The 21,707-nt window shown below is 42.5% G+C and overlaps 1 protein-coding gene across 5 annotated transcripts; it reads left to right on the top strand.

The window, feature by feature from the left end:
- The first annotated feature begins 10,571 nt into the window (after positions 1-10,571).
- epn3a (epsin 3a) lies at positions 10,572-21,705 on the top strand. Of its 5 annotated transcripts, none has more exons than XM_030057719.1 (11): positions 10,572-10,841; positions 13,135-13,902; positions 16,427-16,545; positions 17,248-17,325; positions 17,848-17,937; positions 18,510-18,593; positions 18,862-18,991; positions 19,337-19,516; positions 19,637-19,732; positions 19,819-20,055; positions 20,495-21,705. In XM_030057719.1, exons 2-11 carry the CDS (start codon positions 13,305-13,307, stop codon positions 20,788-20,790), a joined length of 1,908 nt encoding a protein of 635 aa, XP_029913579.1. In that variant the 5' UTR covers positions 10,572-10,841; positions 13,135-13,304; the 3' UTR covers positions 20,791-21,705. The 5 variants fall into 5 exon arrangements, with proteins under 5 accessions (XP_029913579.1, XP_029913580.1, XP_029913578.1 ...); XM_030057720.1 differs by having other exon boundaries at positions 13,132-13,902; positions 19,340-19,516; XM_030057718.1 differs by having other exon boundaries at positions 13,132-13,902.
- The last annotated feature ends 2 nt before the right edge of the window (positions 21,706-21,707 follow it).

Here is a 21,707-nt window from a genome sequence, read left to right as displayed (position 1 = left end):
TCTGTTAGATTTCTATTATAACCTATTGTGGTCTACCTTAGAGTAACAACTTGATTTGGAAGCTGGGAATATAAACAGCCTATGTTTCACTTTCGGTAACATGCAGAATGCTGTAATATTTTACAGAATCATAAGCAAATCAGACATAAATTGTGCTATTTTTTTTTTTTTTTTTTTAAATGCAAAAAAAAAAAAAAAAAAAGCCTTTATATGACCGAATCAAAATTTTCCATCACTTAGCTCAATCACTCTGATGTTGCACATTTTGAACTGATGGACAGATGGATTTTGCATCCAGATAATTGCCTTCATCCCTGTAGTCATGGACACTGCATTTATCAAATGGGTCAGCATTCATCTAAGTGAGTTCATTGTCTGGTACTGTCAAAGAGACAACAGTCATTTCGTATTGCTTCATTTGATTCATAAATTGATTCTATTATGTGGACACTTCTGTTTTAAAATACATAGCATTTTCATATTTGCATCAGACTGCAAAAGGCTCTTCAACTGTCACTGGAAACACTTGAAATGCATGCCTGCATGGCCAGGCACAGCTGTGCATTTGGATTTTATTATTCATATGAGTAGTTCTTGCTGTATGACAAGTCCCATTGTGTTCCACATCACGACCTGTGTACCGAGTGGCAGTGCAAAGCTTGTAGAAACAGCTCAGTTTGCTCTATGAATCACGAGGCATGTTGAAGATGAGTCCTCCTCAGCACCACAAGCTCCAACACTATCTGATTTCTGTCTCCTTTAACCCACATGTGCCTTCATAAGATGTGTCGAGGGAGTGTGTAACTCATAATCTTCATCATAAGGGTGAAGAGGAACAACACCACACAATGCACTTGCATACCTATAAATGCAAGTATTTCATGTAATAAAGTAAAGTTACAAGTAGACAACTTAGTGGAAGATGAGGGACAATCTCACTTTTGTGGAATATGGCCCTTTAACATGTGCTATCAATGTACAAAGGAGGAGATTATGTAATGCATCTCCATTGTAGTAAAATGCCTAACTGAATATTCACTCTTTCTTAGACACCAAACTGTAGCACCAAGTACTTTGAGGAAGAACATGCTACATTACCGTAGCTCACTCTGTACTGGACCATCTCCATTCCTTTTCACAATCCAAGGGCACTTTGAATGAACAGCCCACATAATAGCTTCTTTCCTCAAAAAGCCCAAACCTGAAGCAGGGCTGAATATGCCCTCATATAGAAAGGGAAAACAGATTGCCATGGAGACAGTATTCTTACATCAACATCCACAACTCAGTGCTGCCCAGTAACACTTCAGCATGCAGAGGGGCTGTCACAGCTGAATCCTCTCCTCACATTTTGAGATGGAAAGGGTGTTAGAGACTCAAGTCACATGCAGAATATTTGGGAAATTATTCAATGCTGTAATTTGTGAAAGGCTTATAATACAAGACTAACACTTTGTTAGCCTAGAAATAATCTTTTATATGTAGCTGCATTTTACAGTTGGTGCATACTGTATATACTAAGTACAAGTTTTATTATTTCTGCTCTATAATTTTTGGAGCAAATCACACCTGCATATTGATGCTTTCTAATAATGTTATTTTCAGAAAAAGAGTGTGAAACCATAAAGAAATGCTCCACAAATCCTTTTTAAAGGTACCTGTAGCCAACTTAAGATGACACAGTGACAGAAACAGAAACCTTTGGGGAATTCTCATGGGCCAAATCCCTTAGGAAATTGTTAGTATAGGCAAATGGGAACATTTTGTCCTAGAAAACATTACTGTTTAGCTTTGACCTTGTGGATCACTTTCTCTCTGTGCTAGAAATAATCTACTGCACCAGTGTAGTCTATCACACTAGAATAATTTTATTCTATACAGAACATTTGTGGTCATTTAAAAAACCAACCTCACTCTCGATATTATATTCTAACCACATTACTACTAACGCTATACTATTAATAACAACTAGAGCATAGAACCCTGTGGGTGTGTGAACCTGTATTCACTGGTACTCTGCATTTTCACACCAGGCCATCCCTGATTCTTCTACCTGCTATCTCTATGCATTCTCTTAAAAGTAGCCTATTTTAAGGTGCACAAGTTAGTTTTACTTTTTTTTTGGTGGGTATAATATTTTGACATAGGCTCAAAAGTCGAAAATATTCACATAGGCCAAACATTTAACCCCACAGAAATTGCTTGGTAATGGTAAAAAAAAAAAAAAAAAAAAAAAAAAAAAGGTAAAAAAAAAAAAAAAAAGTGATATGCTATCACTAGAAGTGTTGCACAGAATAACAATAAAAATAAGATAATTAAATAAATTAAATAAAATTGATTGCAACAATACATAAAATATAAAAATAATCGTTGAATAGTGAAAGCAATAAAGCAATAGAACTGGACGTATGGTACTGGGATCCCATTGCTTTATTACTTTTGTTTACTGTTCTGTCTTGGCATTCTGTACCTACTCGGCTTGACTTTACTTGGTTTGTAAGGTTTTCCATTACATGGTAGCACCTGGTAGCAGGTACTATTTCAGTACCTACTCGGCCGGGGTTCCAAGTGAGCTGAGTCGAACCGAAATGTGACGTAAACGCCGTGCAGGCCACTGATTGGACAAGGAGTGACGACACATGAGAGCGACTCCTTCACGAAAACCAACCCTGGCATTTAAAAAAAAAAAAAAAAAAAAAAAAAAAAAAAACGGCAACAGCGACCGTGCGCATTGATCATGGTTGAAGTTGGCAAAGTCGGAAAATGGCAAGCAAACCAGTACCATGGTCAAATGAAGAGGTGGAAACTTTTCTGTGCTTGGCTGTGACCCAAAGAATCCAGAGGGACCTGGACGGTGTGCCGCTTTGCTATGACAACTCCACCCATGGCGAGGTGGTACTCAGTTGTAATGGCAAATGGCCGAAATGGCCGAGTGAGCACAGGCTGAGGAAGGTAGATACCAACCCCTTCATTCTCTTGATCCCAACCTTCTTAACTGTGACTGAGAAAGTCAGCCTGATGCGGAACTGTCACCTGAAAGAAGTGAAAGGAAAGTCATCATTCCCATCATGGTGTGGTATCCTTGAGGGGAGGACCCTGTGACCCTTTGCCCCAACAGAAGTCTCACATATGCCCTTTCTACCAAAAAGTACCTCGTGCTAGTTTGGTGCTGGTGCTAGGGCCCTTTCAAAGTCCGTTCAACTCGTCAGCCTTCTAAGATCCACTTTGTTTTTCCACGGGCTATAGCTGGCAAGAGAGCCGTGTCATGACCTTTCTGTATATATCTTCACTTTTGCAACAGCCTGTAACAGACACAGATATTTGTTACTACTGTCCCGGTGCAGCAAGTAGGATGTGTCGAAAAAACAGTCTCCTCACAGTGGCTACATTGCAGCAGCAATGGCCGCCAGCCTGGAGAAGACTACTTTTCTCCTGCAGGCAGAATAGGGGAGAGCCACCCACTGTGCTCATGTGAGTAAAACACTGTAAAAAGTGTCAGAGGTTGATATAATCTTCCAACAAGTAGGGTTTAAAATAGGTTAGTTAAATAGCCTAATGCTTCACAACTGTTTTGATGTGATTGCCTTGGCTTTTTATTGATATTTTACAGTATTAAGTGGGATTTTAATGAGTTGAGGAACAGGTGATGTATCATTATGGCTGTTTTCCATAACTGAGTCATTTGAAAATTAGACTTAGACTTTCTTCTCCTAGGAACACAGCCAAGCAGACGTAATTGATTACTGTCCTTGTTCAGAGGCATGTATAAAGTAGTATTTAGAAGGTTGTTTGTGATCACATCCATTCTGGAGGTCAGGTTTAACTCTGCATCTCCCAAGTCAAGGAGATATTTGGAGAATTTGTTTTTAGTCTCGTGTTCACCTTTAGCTTGTGCTCCTGAATGAGAGGGTTGAGGGGTGACATCTGGATGCAAGCTTTGACTTTTTGAGCCCTGCCTGTTTCATTGAAAACTTTGAGTGTTTGGCTATGGTCTCAACCAAGCAGGACTGTTTTGCCACCCCAAGGTCCATCTGACTCCATCAGGTCTTTCGAAGTTCTCTCCAGACATTCAGTATTATAGTGGGGGACACCAACATTCAATATTAAAGTGGTGGACACTAAAGATTTCATTCAAGATTATCAACCTGCTCTCTTTTATCACCTAAGCAAGGCAGGAATCTGCTTTGATGTCACAGACAGAGTTTTCAAAGATTGGGATAGGGATCTTTAACCTTGAATCAATAGTCCCTCGTATCCTCCACGTGAGTTCATAGTGATCTTTTCCCCTTTTGGTTTAAGCGCTGACTGATAAGCAACCTCACAGAGTTCCATCTGTTCATTGTTTAGCTTTGGACAAAGCAACTACACAATGTGCCTTAGTTCCTCTTTATTGAATATTTCATCCCCGAAGACAGTTGTAAACTTTTCTTGGTTGTGGCAAATCATTGTAGTTGTACAGACTACAATGACTTCCGTTTGTGAGTTCTCCAGTGAGCATCATGAGCATTGAAAGTTCTAGCACTGATGAATCTAGATATGATCACTGCTGGGTCTTGTGTACTCAGGGTAGTCATGTCCATTATGGGCAGTTGAGTCTCCTGACAAGGGCTTTAGGAAAGTTTTTTGAATGAATGCCAGCGACCAAGCACGGACAGTTAAGGCCCTGATATACTTTCTGTGTCTCAGATAGTGGATGTGGATGTGGTGCGCAGACATCTAAGGACTTGGTCATGTGGGCCCTTGCGGACATAGAAAGTAGTGGCTGTCCCACAGGGTTGCTGCATCAAGTGTAACAGCAGCTTATATAGCTCTGGCTCCTTCTTGGGATCAGGTATGTCTGTCACAATCATCTGATCAAAGTCATCCACAGTCAAAGTCAGAAAGCAGCAGGATATGAGCATGCTTCAGTGCCCTCATCTGTGTCCCTCAGTACTATGTACTCTAGCTTTCATCTTCCAAAATAAACCCAGCTTTGTGTCCCTAAGGAGTTCATCCAGACTCCTTTTGAAGACTATTGACGTTAGTGGTTTGTCACTGGGCTGCTGTCCTGGGAATATGTTTTGTAGCACACCTACAATCTCAGAGTTTGAAGTAATGATGATGAATAGATCCAAACTTCCTGTGTCTGGTTGCTTTCACAAGGGCATATAGATGGTGTTTGTAGAGGTATCTAGGTCTGCCAGCATGTGAAGGTGGATGAATGTTGATTTTGCCCATTCACTTTGAATCCACCCCTCTAGGTTGGATCAAACGTATCTTGATTTTTGGTTTTAAAAATAACAATTCATGCCTTGAAATTTGGATCAGAAGGAGGATCAGAAAATTTTTACTTTGTTTTGAAAACCCCAATTTTCAGATTTAATCTGAACAAATCACTTTTATCCTGAGAGACACACTTTGAAAAAACAGCCCCTGGTTATCCAGATCAGTCTGATCGAGATTAAAAGCGTTGAAAAACGTCCAGTGGGGTATTCCACAAGGGAAACTATGTAAAAAAGCCAGGCTCATTCCTACTCATAATCTGAAGATAAATACCAGCAAGAACTGCAGTCTACTTTCATGACTATAGTGTTGACTATCATTTTACAGCATGCAAATTGTGAATCCCCCACCAATGTCGCCACAAGACACACACACACACACACACACACACACAAACGCACACATCCTCCCCCTCTCTCTCCCAAACAATGGTTCACAAATAATTGTGAAGTAAGGCTAGTGTCTGTTTTTGAAATCTTCCAGGAGATATTCTAATAATAAGCTCATTATCTCATTACAGTCATTGCTGACCATTAACAGCGAGAAAACCAAAAGTTGTTTGACAGTCACATACATGTTCAGTGGGACTTCCCTTTGCTTCTTGCAAGCAATCATTTAATGAGGACTGGCAAAGTGTTAGGTGAATAAGCTTCTTTAACTTTTAGCAGCACCATTGCATTAGTGGATTGAATGCTGACAGTAGTTCAAGTGGGTCATCAGCTTCTTGATATTTTCAGCTTGCTTTCTGAGCAAGATTTGATAATTTTTGATGATTTGATGATTTTGCCATGTGAGTTTTATATGACAGGAATGACTTGTTTTAAGGCAAATTTAAGTAAAAGTAAACAAATTTCATATATGTAAAAAAACTGCAAAGCAGAAATGGAAGTGGCCCGATGGGATTTCTGGGAAATTTATTAATTCAATTACCCAGTGTCTCAAACTCAAGAAAATTTGCAAAAATAGAGAAAAATATGCCAAGTCACCAAAAATAGCGTAGCATAGATTGATTGCAAAGTCACTATGAATCATTTGATACCTGTATGAGGCAGATAAGAGGAATGGCAGGCCTCATTAATGCCTTCAGATACACAAACAGATGAACAGACCGCTCTACAATAACAATGACAAATCATGCAGCTTGGTTCAGGAATGAAGATCTATTGCTGCTTGTACTGAGCAGCCAATAATCACAGTGAAGTGTGGACTCAAGAGTATGGCTTTTACATAATCCTGGTTTCTATTTGAAAAGTTTTTTTTTTCTTTCTTGAAAGCAGACAATGCACATAAAGGGAATGTGGATGAAAATCACCTCCTCGGCTAAAGCCAATACAACAGTGTAATGCGTAGGCCCTGACAAACACCCGGACTTGGCCAAGCTAAACCAAACTATACCACATAAGGAGAAAAAAACAGGTGAATGCAAGAGCAGTCACCCACTCACCCACTCACTCACTCACTCACTTACTCCTTGTTTAACAGATAAGAATAACAACCAATGTAATTTTTTATGAGATAAAAACTAGGATTTTGAACAGGGGAATACTAGTGAAGGTAGACATAGGATAGCAAGGTCGCACACAAAAACCCTAATTTCAAAACACACAGATAGATGTCAATGACAAAACATAGATGTTTTGTCATAGAGGATGATGGTAGTGAAGAGGGGGGCCCATGGTTACCTTCTGTGCCATAAGTCTTAGCTAAGCCCCTGTGGTGAGTGGAGGGATAGCCAATTTTAAGCCATTGTAGCACTCAGCATCACGATAGCAGCAAACTGAACACACTGTCACTACCAAATATCTACCAAACAAAACCACTAGGGGGCAGCAAAGAAAATGGCTTACAGATTGAACACAGTGAGGTTAGAACTCTAGGCAGGTTAGGTCCTTATGTGACTTTTCAGCTCTTTTCATTTATGGGGCACAGAATTATGCAACAGGAATGTGGAGCTTGACTTGTTGTGTTTTATTTTGCTTTCTCTTCTCCATAGCATCACAAATTCAAATTAACCAAATAAACAGAGGCAAAATTGGGGTTTGTTCATTCAAGGAAGAGGATGTGAAGAAAAAAAAAAAACCCTTACTGACACTGATGATATCTGTGATAGGAAGAGAGGAAAAGAGATGAAGTCTCTGATTTTGGAGTGTAACCACATGTACTCATGTACGCATGGACTCATGTACTCTAACCGATAAATCAGCCATTCTTAACTGCTTTATTGAAGATTTTGTGTCCTCAGATTCTTTATTTGAGTCTTAAGATCCTGATCAGCGTAATGAGTAGATGGTTCACTCTTCGTCACCCCAATTAATTCCATTAAACTTGACTCCCCTGGATGTGATAGAGGTCCATTGAGCTCTAAAGCTACTGGATCCAAACAAAGTAGTAGCTCCTGACAAGCCTGATCCTCACTGTTTCAAGTTAGCTGTAGACTTTGTAGCAGAACCTTTGACCAATATTTTTTAATTTTTCCCTTCCCAGCAATAAAATTCCCGAAATAGAGAAATCTGCCTGCATGTTCTCCCTTTGCTGAAAGGTGATACCTTGATTGTTAGTGACTATAGGCTCTCTAAATGTTCTAGCTAAAGTCCTTGAAAAGTTAGTCAGTGTAGAATGTAAAGAATTTTTTGATAAAAATGGTATTCTGTCACCACACCAGTCAGACAAACAACACAGCACAACAACCGCAGCTAGTTAAAGTGGTGAATGACATTATTTAGGCGCTGGACAGCAAAAAATGTTGTGCATCTTTGTGATATAATTTTAAAAAATTTTCTGTGTATAATTTTTTACGCAGTTATCTATTGCTTATGCCCTTCAATAGAATAAACCATTGAATTCCTGCAATGTGCCTCTGATGTTGTTCAGTTACATTTAACTTGATTTGGTCTTAAATGCAGATAAATCCAAATTCATGCTATTTTCTAATGGTTAAGAGTTAACATTGAGTCTTACTAAGAGCTCAACTGCTGAAGGGGTTGAAATTGAAATGGCCACAACATATAAATATCTCGGTGTTGTTACTGATCAGAACTTGTTATTCCAATCAGACATTGAAAACCTGGTCACGAAGCTCAAACTCATATTAGGTTTCTTTTTTGAGGAATAAGTCCTGTTTCTCCTTCCAGGCAAGGAAACTTTTGATTTCGGGAACCTTTGTAACGTTATTGAATTACGGCAACCAGCACTTTATGAATGCACCTGACCAGTGCCTAAAGAAGTATAATTCCTGTGTCTGGAAACAGTATACCATTGTGCTTTACATTTTGCTTTACATTACATTTTAACATTTATTACTAACTGAAGTAATCATGTACATCATTGTACTCTGAATGCTGCTGTTAGTGGCCATCTCTGTATGCCTGCAGACATTCACATTGTGTGGCTTTGACAAATAAAATCTCTCCTGGTGCTTGTTCCTTCTTATCTGTCTATATACATGTGTAAAAACCAAAATCAATATGTCCCACTCTCTCACGATATTCTATAGATGTTGGTGCCCAGAGTTATATCAGAGCTAGTTTGTTGATTCATGCATCATAATTGGATTTTTGTCCTTGACCTTGTATTGCATATTAAGTTGATACTGTGTTCATTTGTTTTTAATTGTTTGATGGTTGTATTTATCTCTGTGTGTTTACTTTTTACTGCTGTAACAATGTTTATGCTGCGTCTTCATGAAAAAGAGCTTTTAATCACAGTGAATCTGCCTGGTTACATATATATGCACACACACCCACACACCCACACACCCACACACCCACACCCACCCATCCACACAAACACACACGCACACACACACACGATTTCCTCTCCTGTGTGATGTCACCGTGCAGTTGTATGCTGGTGTTAGTTATCAGCCCCCTCCTCCTCCTCCTCCTCTGTTTTCCCAGACTTTGCCAGCATGTCCCCCTGCAATGACCTCAGCAGGCTTTTGTTGGGAAACAAAGAGTGTTCAGGAGTCTGTTTTCAGGAGAAATAAAGACATGGGTTTGCAAGACAGTGAGGAGGAGGCTCAGAGCAAATCTATACGAGGTTGGACTGAAGCAGCCTTATCTGTGAGAGCGATAGCACCAAAGTGTGGCAGTTGCAACAAGCAGATTACGCTCCTACACTCCCGCAGACTATTAAAAACTTATTTGAATGATGCATGATGCTTGATGTAATCCCTCTTGAGTCCTTTTGAAACGCGCTGCACTTGCCTCATGCTGCTTGATGACGCTTCATGGTTTCTTTACACTTTTCTTCATTGTTGAACCCAAGAGTCATGCCTTTGTTGCTTCAAGGTGGAGCTGGTATTTCCTGAATATCCTGCTCGCCCAACCAGTCACAAGATCAACTGTCCTCTCAGGCTGAGTCTCCTTGAGTTAGGGAATGCTGTTTCAGTTTAGATCAAGATACAATCTATCTGTAATTTCAAATAGATAGTAGTTGTCATTCACATGCCTTTTCCCAACTTTGTGGTAGGCTTGAGGAAAACACACTTGACTGGGTCAGGTAGAGAAAGAGACGGATTTAGGTCTTACATAATTCAAAAGGAAATGACATCAGACAACACCCATTAGTGGCAATGAATAAGTAAAGAGCAAGGCATAGCAGAGACCCAATGATGAATCTGCTGAGGAGGATATGTGGTGCTTTGTGGAATTCCCCCCGGATGACATGTCTCTTTGCATTATCTTTCACTATCTCACCCTTTTAGCAACAGTTATGATCAAACATGGCCCATTCAAAATGATTGTAAAATTCCTAGATTATATTCTACAGTATATAATTGTGGCACTTGAGCATGCTTTATGGCATTTTTTAAATCTCGCAGTATAATTACACCATTCCTATATTATGGATCGGTTATAGTAGGGGTTATTATTTAATTATTTATCATTTTATTTAATAGTGATATCTGCATAGTCCTTCTCTAAAAATAATGTAGCATTAGGCCAAATCTTGGACTTTCTTTGCCTCTCTAATTATGTTCTTTTGTGAATATAATGAGGTCAGTAGTTCACAAGTTGGAAATAATATATTTTCCCCATATGATCTCGCTGAAATTCGTGCTGTAGCCCTCACAGTGTGTCTTCACCAACACAAAACGCCATCATTTTATTTTGTGGGTGAGTGTTGGAGGTGTGAGATTGCTCAGTGTCCTCTGATCACCTGCTCTAAGTCGGTACGCATTGGGTTTTTTTCCAGCAGTGAAGAGGTTAAGTCTGACTCTGCATGCACCGAGCAGCACTCCCTCCCTCTGTCTCTCCCTCCCCGTCTCTCCCTTTCCACCCATTTTTACTGGGTGTTTTTAGGGGGGCTGAGCCATCTGCAAGCCCAGCGCTTGGCTTATGTTTTGTGATATGCACACACAACTAAGTTTGATAAGGAAAAGACGCCGCCCCGCATTCATTTCGGATACACATTAAACACATTTTGGCTCCAGCGGATGCTTTTCCTTGTGGTTTCACTATTTTTTTTGACTAGTTTTCCATCCGAAAGCCACGGGATATGTCGAGGGGGGGAGGCGTTTCTTCTTCTGCCCCAAGACTCCCCAAGTTGGGACGGTATTGACGCGCGATGACATAAAGGTAAGGGGGGAGCGAAATCGGTGAATTCGGGTATGAATTACAATGGTTTTTGCTCGCACTGCTGGATCGCGGCGAGGTTTCAACTTTAAAACTTGGAAACATAGCTGAGTCACGGTCACATAGTTCACCTACCCGATCATCCCATTTGACGCAATGTGCAAGATAATGGCTCTCGTCCTAGTTTGGGACAAAAAGGACATGTCGAATAATTAGATCGGCGTGCTTTCATTCAGTGGTTCAGCATTTTGCTCACGCCCTTAATATCTGGGGGGCATTAATGAAGAATATACCTAGGAAAGCCTGTGGGCCTACTCTGTGGGACCAGTTTTGTACACACAGGAGTGAGGAAATTGCCCACAGACAGTTCCTCAACACTACACACATCTAGATTTCTGGGCAAGAGGATGAGATTGTCAAATAACTTAAATCCTCTAAAGTGGATGGCAGGCTGCTTTTAGTCTAATGTGTCATGTCAAGGTCATGACTCGCACTCAAACTTTATGAGAACACTGTTTTTGTTTGAGGAAAAAGAGAAAGTGACAGAATGAGTGTGTGTGTGTGAGAGAGAGAGACAGAAACCTACAGCCTAGTTGGTGTGTGTTGGCCTCCTGTCCATAATTTCTCACCTCACCACTGTCAGTCTGTGACTTATTGTGGCCCTGACTTCATACTCTAAATCGAGGTGCCAGATATGCCAAAAAAACTGTGTAGCTCTATATCCTCGCACTTAATTATGTATGAGTGAGTGCAACAGTAATGGAGGCATTCAAATTGGATTAGAGATCTGGCCAGATGCAGAATTCAGTTGCATCTCTCTCCTTCATTAGTAACGTTAAACTCTCTTCTCCATTTATCCCAGCTCCCATGCACATAGTGTCTTCCAAGAGCACATTTTAACAGAGTTTCTAGGTATTTCCTGCACACAAAGAATCAATGGAACCCGCCAGTATTGTTGGAATGCCAGTAGGAGATAGTGGGACCAGGTGTTGGACTGGGCCTGTATGGGTCACCAGTTGAGATTTAGCCTGCATGAGCTGAACAACAAAACATGTTGTCTATTTACATCCCTCTTACAGCATATGCTCTCATAGTATGTCACCAGAGATATAGCAGGCCAACTCAGTGCAGTCACTTTTTTATTTATAGCGTGTCCCTGGTATGTTGGGTTTGTAAAAATGAAAAACTTGTGTGGCGTTTATTGCTTTACTTAAATAATTATATTGTTAGTGTTGCTGTATTACAAGATAACATATGCTTTTCATATATTAATATTTCTTACTATGAGGTTTACACTCAGTGTTCAAGGCTGTATTTTCTAGGCTATATAAGAATTCCAAAGCCACCTTAGTCACATCTCAGGTACTTTTTGAACATTTTGGAAATGCTAACTCACGATATAGCACTTACTGCTGAGTGAGGGGGTTGATCCTGCATGTTCCTGCATCTAAACTATTTGTTAAATAGGGAAGACAGAGTTGGGAGTGGAAAGTTACCCATGGCAATGACTCACTGTGCTGCCCAGGGCACAAAATAATTCAATGTCCCGGGCAAAGTAAGAAATATTTTCTTTTTATATGAATGGGGGGATCAGCATATGCGTAAATTAACTTGACCTATTGAAATTAAAATAGAATACAGGATGCTGTTAATTGCCAGAATTATAATGCACAGGTGTACATCTGTGTAAGAGTTGAACTGCTTTGTCTGCTGGAGTTTGCCAAATGCTTTTAGGCCTTACCACTGCTGTGGTGATGCAATCAGGTCAGAAAAACAGGAGAGGTGGAGCCCCTCCCTTTTGTGATAACACTCAAAGGAAAAATGGACAGATCTTTCTGCACTGGCAAGCTGTGCTGTAACCCCTGCAGTAACGACCATTCTGAAACTAATATAGTGTTTTGCTGGGAACGGAAACTGCTTTTGCGAAAATGGATGTTGGAAATGACTGTCGATTGCTTGCTTAGGGAAGATGCACCCTCCACAGCTCCCACAGATCTCCTAGTGTCACTGTCAAGTTGTCTCAGGGAAAACTGATCCCAAGTGTTGTGTTTCACATCACTGGAAGGGGCTGAGTTGATCCTCACTTCCTTCCACACAGAACCCCTGAATGTAAAGGGAGTGACATTTAAGTTGTAACTACCATGTTTCAGCAACAGCACAGAACAAGAGTGATGGGTAACTAGGTAGCAGCCCTGGAGGGATTTTTCCTCAGAGTAGAAGTTCACTCAGTTACTGATCTATAACAAACTCCAAATGATCTTTCTGTACATCTAATTGCTTTGTTCTTCTCCAGCAGCAACATACTTGTGGACATCACTGAAGTTGTCAAGAGGAGGAATACTTCTTTGCATTCCTCCACTGAACTGAACCCTATCAAGCCGTTTGCTTCCCCTATCCAACACAATACAGTGGGCTGGCCTGCTGTTCAAATTTCTTTTACCCTGTGTGACAACAGCCACCGTCACCATGCAGACCTCATCACTGCGCCGCCAGATGAAAAACATGGTCAATAACTACACGGAGGCCGAGATCAAAGTCCGAGAGGCCACCTCTAATGACCCCTGGGGTCCGCCCAGCTCGCTCATGTCCGAGATCGCTGATCTGACCTTCAACGTCGTGGCCTTCACCGAGGTTATGGGTATGATTTGGAAGCGGCTTAATGACCACGGTAAGAACTGGCGCCATGTTTATAAAGCACTCACCCTGCTGGACTACCTGATCAAAACGGGCTCTGAACGTGTGGCCCAGCAGTGCCGGGAGAACATCTACACCATCCAGACCCTGAGGGACTTCCAGTACACAGATCGGGATGGTCGTGACCAAGGTGTCAATGTGCGGGAGAAAGCCAAGCAGTTGGTGGCTCTGATTAGGGACGAGGAGAGGTTGAAGCAGGAGAGGACCCAAGCACTGAAGACCAAGGAGCGCATGGCAGGTGGCGCCGCTGGCTTAGGTTCTGGATCCCTACCACCTCCATATCCGGGACGCCGCACCAGTCAGCCCAGCATGGCAGTCCTCTATGGGGATGAGTTCAGCAGGTCCAGAGGGTCACCATCCTCCTTCCACTGTGAGTAGGTGCACCTAACTGGGAACTGTGGTTGTATACATGCATGTTCACAGACACACAGACACACTCACACTCCAGTGGGCATACTGCACCAAGTGTAACATTATTTCAGCAGCTCAGTTACTATCTCATTTAGCATGTGACCTGTCATATGTCAAGATTGAAGTGATGACTGACTTTATCAGATCAAATGTGGTTTTATGTAACAGAGGATTTCTTCTAGAAGAGATTTCTTCTGGACAGGGCGCCACATCCTTGACAGCTGTGTCCATCGATCTACACCTGTATAATGCTGTACATCATTTATTTGACTTAGTTTCCTCATAGGGCCTCGGTTGGGGATTTCTGAGAAATTATTCATGTATTCATTTATAAATTTCCTCTTAATCTTGCAATTGTGTCATAAGAGATGGTATCCTTATCAGCTGTTTATTTAAAGGGAAAAAAATTTAAGATTTAAGCAGGGCTTGTCAAAGAAATTTTTGTGCTCTAAGCCAAGTATTTTGGGTTGTGAGACACAACCAGTAACAAAAAGTAGCATTTGTCAGCCTCGGGCTCTCATTGGTGCAGGTGCTATTATCATACCAACAGCTGGAGGTTACGCCCACGATAAATCCCCGTGAATCGTTCCTTCTTATTGTCTTCCTGGGTTTTCATAGAAAGTGCTTTTTTGGTTTCAGTTGTGCTCTCCCCTGACGGTGCGACATCTGCATTCCTTTCATTCCCCCTCTCACAGTCATGTCAGCTAAACTGGAATGACAAAGGAGGGGAGGCCCTATTTCAGCTTGTCAAAGCTCACATGAAACAACAACTTTTTTACTGTGTTTACTGGTGGATGGCACTATTATGCTACTGCAGAACCAGCATTTGTTAGGAGGTCAGATAATATGAGACCTATGTGATCCCCCTGTGAGCGTCTGGCTGTCTGGATATCAGATGTCATCGGGCTATGAACTTGTTCGTTCCGATAGAAAACTGTGGAAAACTGCAAGATGCATTTGTAAATGTGGTGTAACTGGTGTACACCATATACTTTGGCATTTGTGTGGTCTGTGTGGGGCACATGGTGTGTGATGTGTTTATTAAAGGGTGGTTGCCAGTAGTAAAGCTGTGGTTTCAGGAAAGCAGCAGTCACTATGTTTCTCATGTATTTTCTCTGTGTTTGTGGCCTGTTGGAGTTTCCCACGATTTTCATGGTGTCCCTCAAGCCAGAGAAATGCCCACAGATGTTATCTGACTGTTTTTCACCACTAATCCTTTCAAACTCCCGTACCTGGTTGCAGTTTTTCTCTAGAGCATTTTCCACTTGATATAAGTTCCTTGCATACTTTTTTTAGGGCCAGAAAAGTGTGCCAGTGCCAACATGTGGCCAGTTTCCTGCCCCAGGCTCAGGCTCTGTGGTTCAGTGTTAGCAGTTGCTACAAGAGAAGCATGGTCTCCAACACACAAGAAAAATAAATAGACTTCTAACACTACAAAATGATGACTTTAAAGGCTAATTTTTTCAGATAGATGTCATTTTTAATGGTGGATAAGTATTATGTTTTTACAGTCTGGATTTTATATTTTGTAATTATAATCACTTGGTCTTGATACATAGGCGTGCTTCAGAAAATGATTGTCTCATTATTTGGCAATGACTTCTTCAGATGTAGTACTGGTATAGTTGTAACTCAACTTACTGTGTGTGTGTGAAAGTTTGTACATTGCTGTGTGCAGGCCAGTGTGTGCAGTGGTGTCTGCATGTGTGCTGGCCTGTGTAAATGCAGTTCTTTCATTTTTTTGCAGCACTGCACAATACCAGTTTCTTAACGTGTTCTGCCCTGTGAGGTTTTAAAGACAGACAGGTGGGATTTTGCAAGCGCATGTGTGGAGGTTTCTTGGAGATTCCTGGATGCCAGCACATGGCTGAAGTTTGGATGTAAAACTGACGGATTGTGTGGGTGGAGTCAGGAGTTTAGCAGCAGCTAATTGCCAGCCAGCATTCCAGGCCAGGTGGGGGGCGGTAAGGGCAGTGCACTGGAAGTGATTGGGCTCTGAGACCTGACGGAGCTAACATGCGGCCTCCTACCCCTTTTTTTAGTGCCATTAGTCTTGACCCACAGCCTGGCACCCAGACTGGTATAATGCCCACCAGCCTCCCCATTCCCCCCTACCCCAAACTTGGACCTGAGTCCTGGAACCCACCCAAGGATTTGGGGCAATAAGGTGGGCCCCACTCTGCCTCTCCCCCTACACCACTCCAGCTCAGCACACAGGCACACCATTGTTCCCAGTGCAGGCAGAGTTAGACAGACCGAGCAAGCAGTGCCAGCAAAAGCCCCAGAACAACAGCCAATGGAACAAAGAATTAACATGCAAAACTGGTGCCAGCTCTTTCCTGATCTTAGAAAACAGACGTAAGAGTTTTTTTTTCTTTGTTTTCCACCTTCTCCCCCTTCTTTTTCCATCTGTCAATGTTTGTTTCAACACCCATCTACCTCCCTGAACGCCCACTCTACTTTCCTCTTCCTCTGTCCATCAGCCTCCTCTTCCTCCCCTCGCCTTGCTCCAGACCTGGAGCAGGCTCGACCCCAGACCAGTGGAGAAGAGGAGCTGCAGCTGCAGCTGGCCCTGGCCATGAGCCGAGAAGAAAGTGAAAAGGTACCTCTTACTTGGACGCACAGATACACACACATGCATACACTCTGACCATGCGCGGAGCACAGACTTTGCATCCTTATGGCGCATAAGCCTTAGAGAAAGAGTCTGCTCACTCCTGCTGCTAACAGTACAATGTGCCATAATACTGTGATCATGACTGCCTCCCAGTCAGGCAGTATTCCCTATGGAGGTGAAGCATCGCTCTTACCTCACTGCTCTAAGAGGCCTCTATCATTTCCCAGCACCATGCAGCAGAAAAGTGATATCATCAACTCTCTGTCTCCAATTCGGTCGATAATGGGATTTTGACCAATCACTGAGAGCGATGTTCCAAGAGTTAGCTGCCTGCTGAATGAGTGAGAAGCCAGACAGGATGTGTGCATTGATCCACTTCTTAGCAGCCCCACCACCACCAGCCCTGAACTCCACTCCCTCTGCGATTTCTGCTTGGGTATAATGGGAATATTGTGCATAGCATTTTCCAATTGTGTGATAAAAGCAAATCAGTTGTGATTTTTATTGTGAAATTGAGAACGATAGCTTTGATCTGTGTGATACTCCTCTCTGATGAATCACTTCAAATCAGTGTATTTCCTATTAAATCACTTCAGCTAATCAGACATTAAACATTAGGATTATGTTACCTTTTGGAGTTTCACTTGCTATTGGTTAGTCCTCTTCATAATTCCCACTTCACCCTAGCCGCCTCCCACGGTGGATATTGATGAACAGACCCAGCTCCAGATCGCTATGAGTCTCAGCAAGGAGGAGGCCCAGAAGGTACAAATGCGCCAGGGCCAGGGATGACCCTTACTTTGCATCCTCTACTATAGTACACCTCCTGTTTCTCTACACTAAAACCAACCTCATGGCTCAGTCTTTGTGTCCTTCAGAGAAACCACTGCATGTGCTACTCACTTTCTTTCCTCACCAGAATTAATCTATGGCTTCCTTCACCCCTGACAGCAAGGTGGCATCTAACTTTCTCAAAGATTAGAGACTAATTGGGATGAGACTGCATCCTTCCGTTCCACTAACCAGTAGCTCTCTATCTCTCTCTTAGACCAGTAGTACGAGATACCAACCTCAGACACTCTGACCTCTTCTGATGTGTTGGCCAAACTCTCTGTCAGGGAAGGGCAAAGGGATTGTCCCTTTTACTTTAATTGGAAAGTGTGTAGAGTGGCTTGCATGCAATGTCTGTATTGTGAGGTTATCACATTAGGTTCTTGTGGTTGTATGCGTTTTTTTGTCTGTCACTAACTAATTCCAATTCCCCTTCACCGATTGATGCCCTCACAGCCAGTCCAACGTCCGCCTCCTGCAATGGATATGGATGAAGAAACCCAGTTGCAGTTAGCCTTGAGCCTCAGCAAGGAGGAGCACCAGCAGGTAGCACCCACTGTGGGTCACTGAGAGGGCAAAGGGAGAGTGATTGCTCTCCTTTTTGGGGCTTGCTGCTGTCTAACCTCTTTGGTCCTTTATTCTAGTAGGCTATCCTCCTCAACACTGTCCCATTTCATTTTAATCACCCTTTTTAATTTTTCAACTCTTTTCAAAACCTTCAGCTTCTCTTGCTGCACTTATTTTTCAGACCTATCACTATCATTCATTTCCATTACTATCCCTTGCAGCCAAGTCACTCTACCTCTCCCTTCCTGTCTCACTCTTTCTAATCTCTCTTCCCTTTTCTGTCTGTCTTTCACCCTGCCAGTAGAGCACAATAGAACTGCTCTGTAAGTGACCTGTGAGCTCTGTGCCCTCTGTGGCCAGAGAAATCTCTGGTCCCTGCCCTTCACACACATTCATCTCTTGATCATATGTTGTTTGTAACCATGCAAGCCGGCTTTTGTGACTATGTGCTGTCCCTGACTCATAAATATAGTATGTGTGTGACAAAATGTAAGATTTGCCCAAAGCTATGTCATGCCCAAAGGCTTCCATGTGTCTGTATCTGTTGACAGGAGCAACGCAGTCGCCAGGGAGACGAGTCCTTGCTCCAGAAAGCTCTTGAGGAGAGCAAGCGAGAAATGGAGACTAAAGGCGGGGTATGAAATGCTGACACTGTTCCCTTTCAATTAGTCACAATTTGACATTCTTTTGATTTGTTATGTCCTCATTTATCACAATCCCATTCATTCAATCAATCCCTGTGAAAATTTCAATTCTGTTTCTTGTTAATCTATGCTTAACCATAGTCACAGCTCATCTGTAGACATAACTGAGTAAAAAAAAACAGCAATAACACAAAACAGAAGCCATAATGTATGTGTTCAACCACTGTCAGCTGAAAATTTCTCTTGTTTTTGTGGTCAGACTGCCTTCATGGACCTGGTAGATGTTTTTGCAGTCCCCATAGAGGAGCCACCTAGTGACAGCCGCTGGGGTGACGTCCCGCCCCAGGCTGCTGCTCGCCTGGCCAGCACAGACCCCTGGGACTCACTGGGTGAGCCATGAGTTAGCTAACGGTATCCACAGCACACTGACTTCTCTGTCAAAACACTTACTCATAAATGACTGTAAAATACAGTCCTATCTACAGATGGGCCTGTGAACATCACTCATTTGTCGGTACACCATATGAATTGACTGCAGTGTATTCCTGGGTTGGTGAGTCATTCACAGACATACACACCCAGGTACACTGTGGAACTGCACAAAAAGAGCTGTAAATGTGCACAAAGTTACCGATCTATCTATGTATAATGCACATAACACTCTTTACATGATGCTAATCGCACAGCAGAATAGAATAGAAGCCTCTCAGTCTAATTCACCTCCATTATTGAAGAAGGCAGCTCCACAACACCGAGAGTAGACTCTCCCTGGATGGCACCGCCAACCTCCAGTCGCCCTGCCCCTTCCTGGGAGCGAAGACAGTCCCCAGCCGACCCTTGGGACGCCCCGCAAAACAATGTCCCCAACCTCAGCTCCACAGGACAAGCATGGTCCTCCTCCTCCGCTACCACAGGTGTGCTGGCACTACCCCAGCTCAACTGTCAAGACCAAATGCAGCCACCCAGATACAACACATTAGAAATGAAATGTCTCACAATAATGAACTGGATTGTATCTTGGTTTACCATTACAGCTGCCACAGGGATAGATCCCTTCTCTGCCCCGGCCGAAAGAAAAGCACCCTTGGGGGCTGTCAAGGCATCGTCTCCCCGATCTGGGAGCCCTTCAGGTGAGAAATACTCTTTTAGTCTTCTCAGTGCGGTTCCATGTTTCACAGACTGGTTGAACTTTTGTTCTCTCTCTTTCCCCTGGTAGATGGGGATTTGTTTGATGAGGCCATGGATGGAGGTCAGATGAACGTGAATGGGCGAGGCGAGGGCAGTCCTGAGCTCTTTGACCTGTCCCGTCTGGGGGAAAGCCTGGCTGCCCCCAGCCCTCGTACCTGTCGGACCCCTGAGGCCTTCCTGGGGCCCTCAGCGGCCTCTTTGGTTAACTTGGACAGCTTGATTCCCGCAAACCCCCCAGCTAAGAACAAGAACCCCTTTTTATCAGGTAGCCCTAATTGTATATTATCTATATATCTTTTATATAAAACTAAGGCTATGGAGTGCCTCACAGTAATGACACAGACAAGTATATACATATATGGATACAAGAAGAGACCAACAGTAAAAAGTAAAAAATAGCAGATGGAGAAATAGCATTACATAAAAGGATGTCTGTAGAAATTAGTCTTATTGAGTGATTTAAAAAGCAACACTCCTTCAGCCATCTGCTCTGACAGCAAACGCCATAACTATAGGCTTAGAAATGACCAGATGACCCCTGTCCGGAGATTTAAGGTTGCCCTCAGACACATAGGATGTACAGGGTGTTTCAGAGGTGATATGAAAAAATCTTTGTTGGTCCGTGAACTTATTCAAATGCCTGAGATGTGATCATTATGGGAGAATTGTTTGAAGCAGATCTTTTTGTCTATCTCTCTGTCCAGGTCTCAGTACTCCTTCACCCAACAATCCATTCCAAACTGAGCAGCCCAAACTAACTCTGAATCAGATGTCCTCCAGCTCCAGCTCTCCGGCTCCCCCTGCCACCTCTCTTCCATACAGTGCCTCCTTACCCTTGCCTATGAGCCACCAGCCTGCCAGCCTTCCCTCCTCCTTTACTCATCCCACCCAGACTAGCGTGGAGATGCCAGGAAACCTCCCTCAGCCCTTGCTGCCTCTCTCTTCTGTCAGTACTCTGGGATCACAGGCAGAACAGCACAGTCAGAACCCTTTCTTATGAGAACCAGCTGACCTGTAGAGAAACAACACAACAGTAGAAAAAGTGGGATGCTATTAGGTTATGCTTTTGAGATGTCACTCTAACCTCAGACTGAACTTGAGTCCCACAACTCAAATGAAATCCCTATTCTTAGATGTTTTTATATTGTGGTTATAATAACTGTAACCCTTAGATTGATGCAAGCTGGCTCTGCTCCTCACTGTAACACTGTTCCTCCTCTGTGATAAAGACAGTAACAGAGGATAAAAGTGATAATGCGTTTATATCAAACAAAATTAGTGTCATGTAAAACATCCTCCAGGCTATATCCTAATGCTAATTGACTTCACATACAAACCTACGCAAAAGCACAGTTGGATGATATTTTGATGCTGCTGCACCTAGCCAATTACTGGGCAAGTATATGTTAGGGCTTCTCAACTTGAAGTCACATGCTCACTCAGTTGTTTGTATGATTGGCTTAGCATTCTTGCTCTTGATCTAGCGCTGATTGTCCATCAGATATGCCTGCTGCCTTTCTGATAGTTCACAATGCTCTGGGGCAGACTGGCCCCTACTGCTTGCTCTGGTCCTGTCACACACTCTGGCTCTGGAAGACACATCTTCTAATGAGAGATGAAAGAGTTACCAACTGGTCCAGTTAAGGAAAGGCATGTTACTGCACCATTACGGTTCACTTGAACCAAGCTGCTGTTGGACCAGAACTCATGAGAAAAAGGTTATATATTAATTTTATCATACTGGAATAAATTACCGGGGGAAACTGAATGAAATAAGGATTTAAATGGACCAAGAATGTTTCAGAATTCACTATGAACAATGCAACATTTGAAAATGTATGAAACATGATTTTTGTTGTTCATTGCTTGTAAGCCACCAAGTCTCATCAAATACAAGGGTAAAATACGAACAGTTGG

Source organism: Myripristis murdjan, chromosome 8, assembly GCF_902150065.1.
Source record: "Myripristis murdjan chromosome 8, fMyrMur1.1, whole genome shotgun sequence".
Lineage (NCBI taxonomy): Eukaryota > Metazoa > Chordata > Actinopteri > Holocentriformes > Holocentridae > Myripristis > Myripristis murdjan.
This window is presented reverse-complemented; position numbering and strand designations above follow the sequence as displayed.

What these genes read in the sequence shown, in the direction of transcription:
- epn3a (XM_030057719.1), top strand. Translation starts at nt 13,305, where the DNA reads ATGCAGACCTCATCACTGCGCCGCCAGATGAAAAACATGGTCAATAAC. An exon ending in GTCACCATCCTCCTTCCACT is followed by an intron (nt 13,903 to 16,426) that starts GTGAGTAGGTGC and finishes TCTGTCCATCAG; the next exon opens with CCTCCTCTTCCTCCCCTCGC. An exon ending in GCCGAGAAGAAAGTGAAAAG is followed by an intron (nt 16,546 to 17,247) that starts GTACCTCTTACT and finishes ACTTCACCCTAG; the next exon opens with CCGCCTCCCACGGTGGATAT.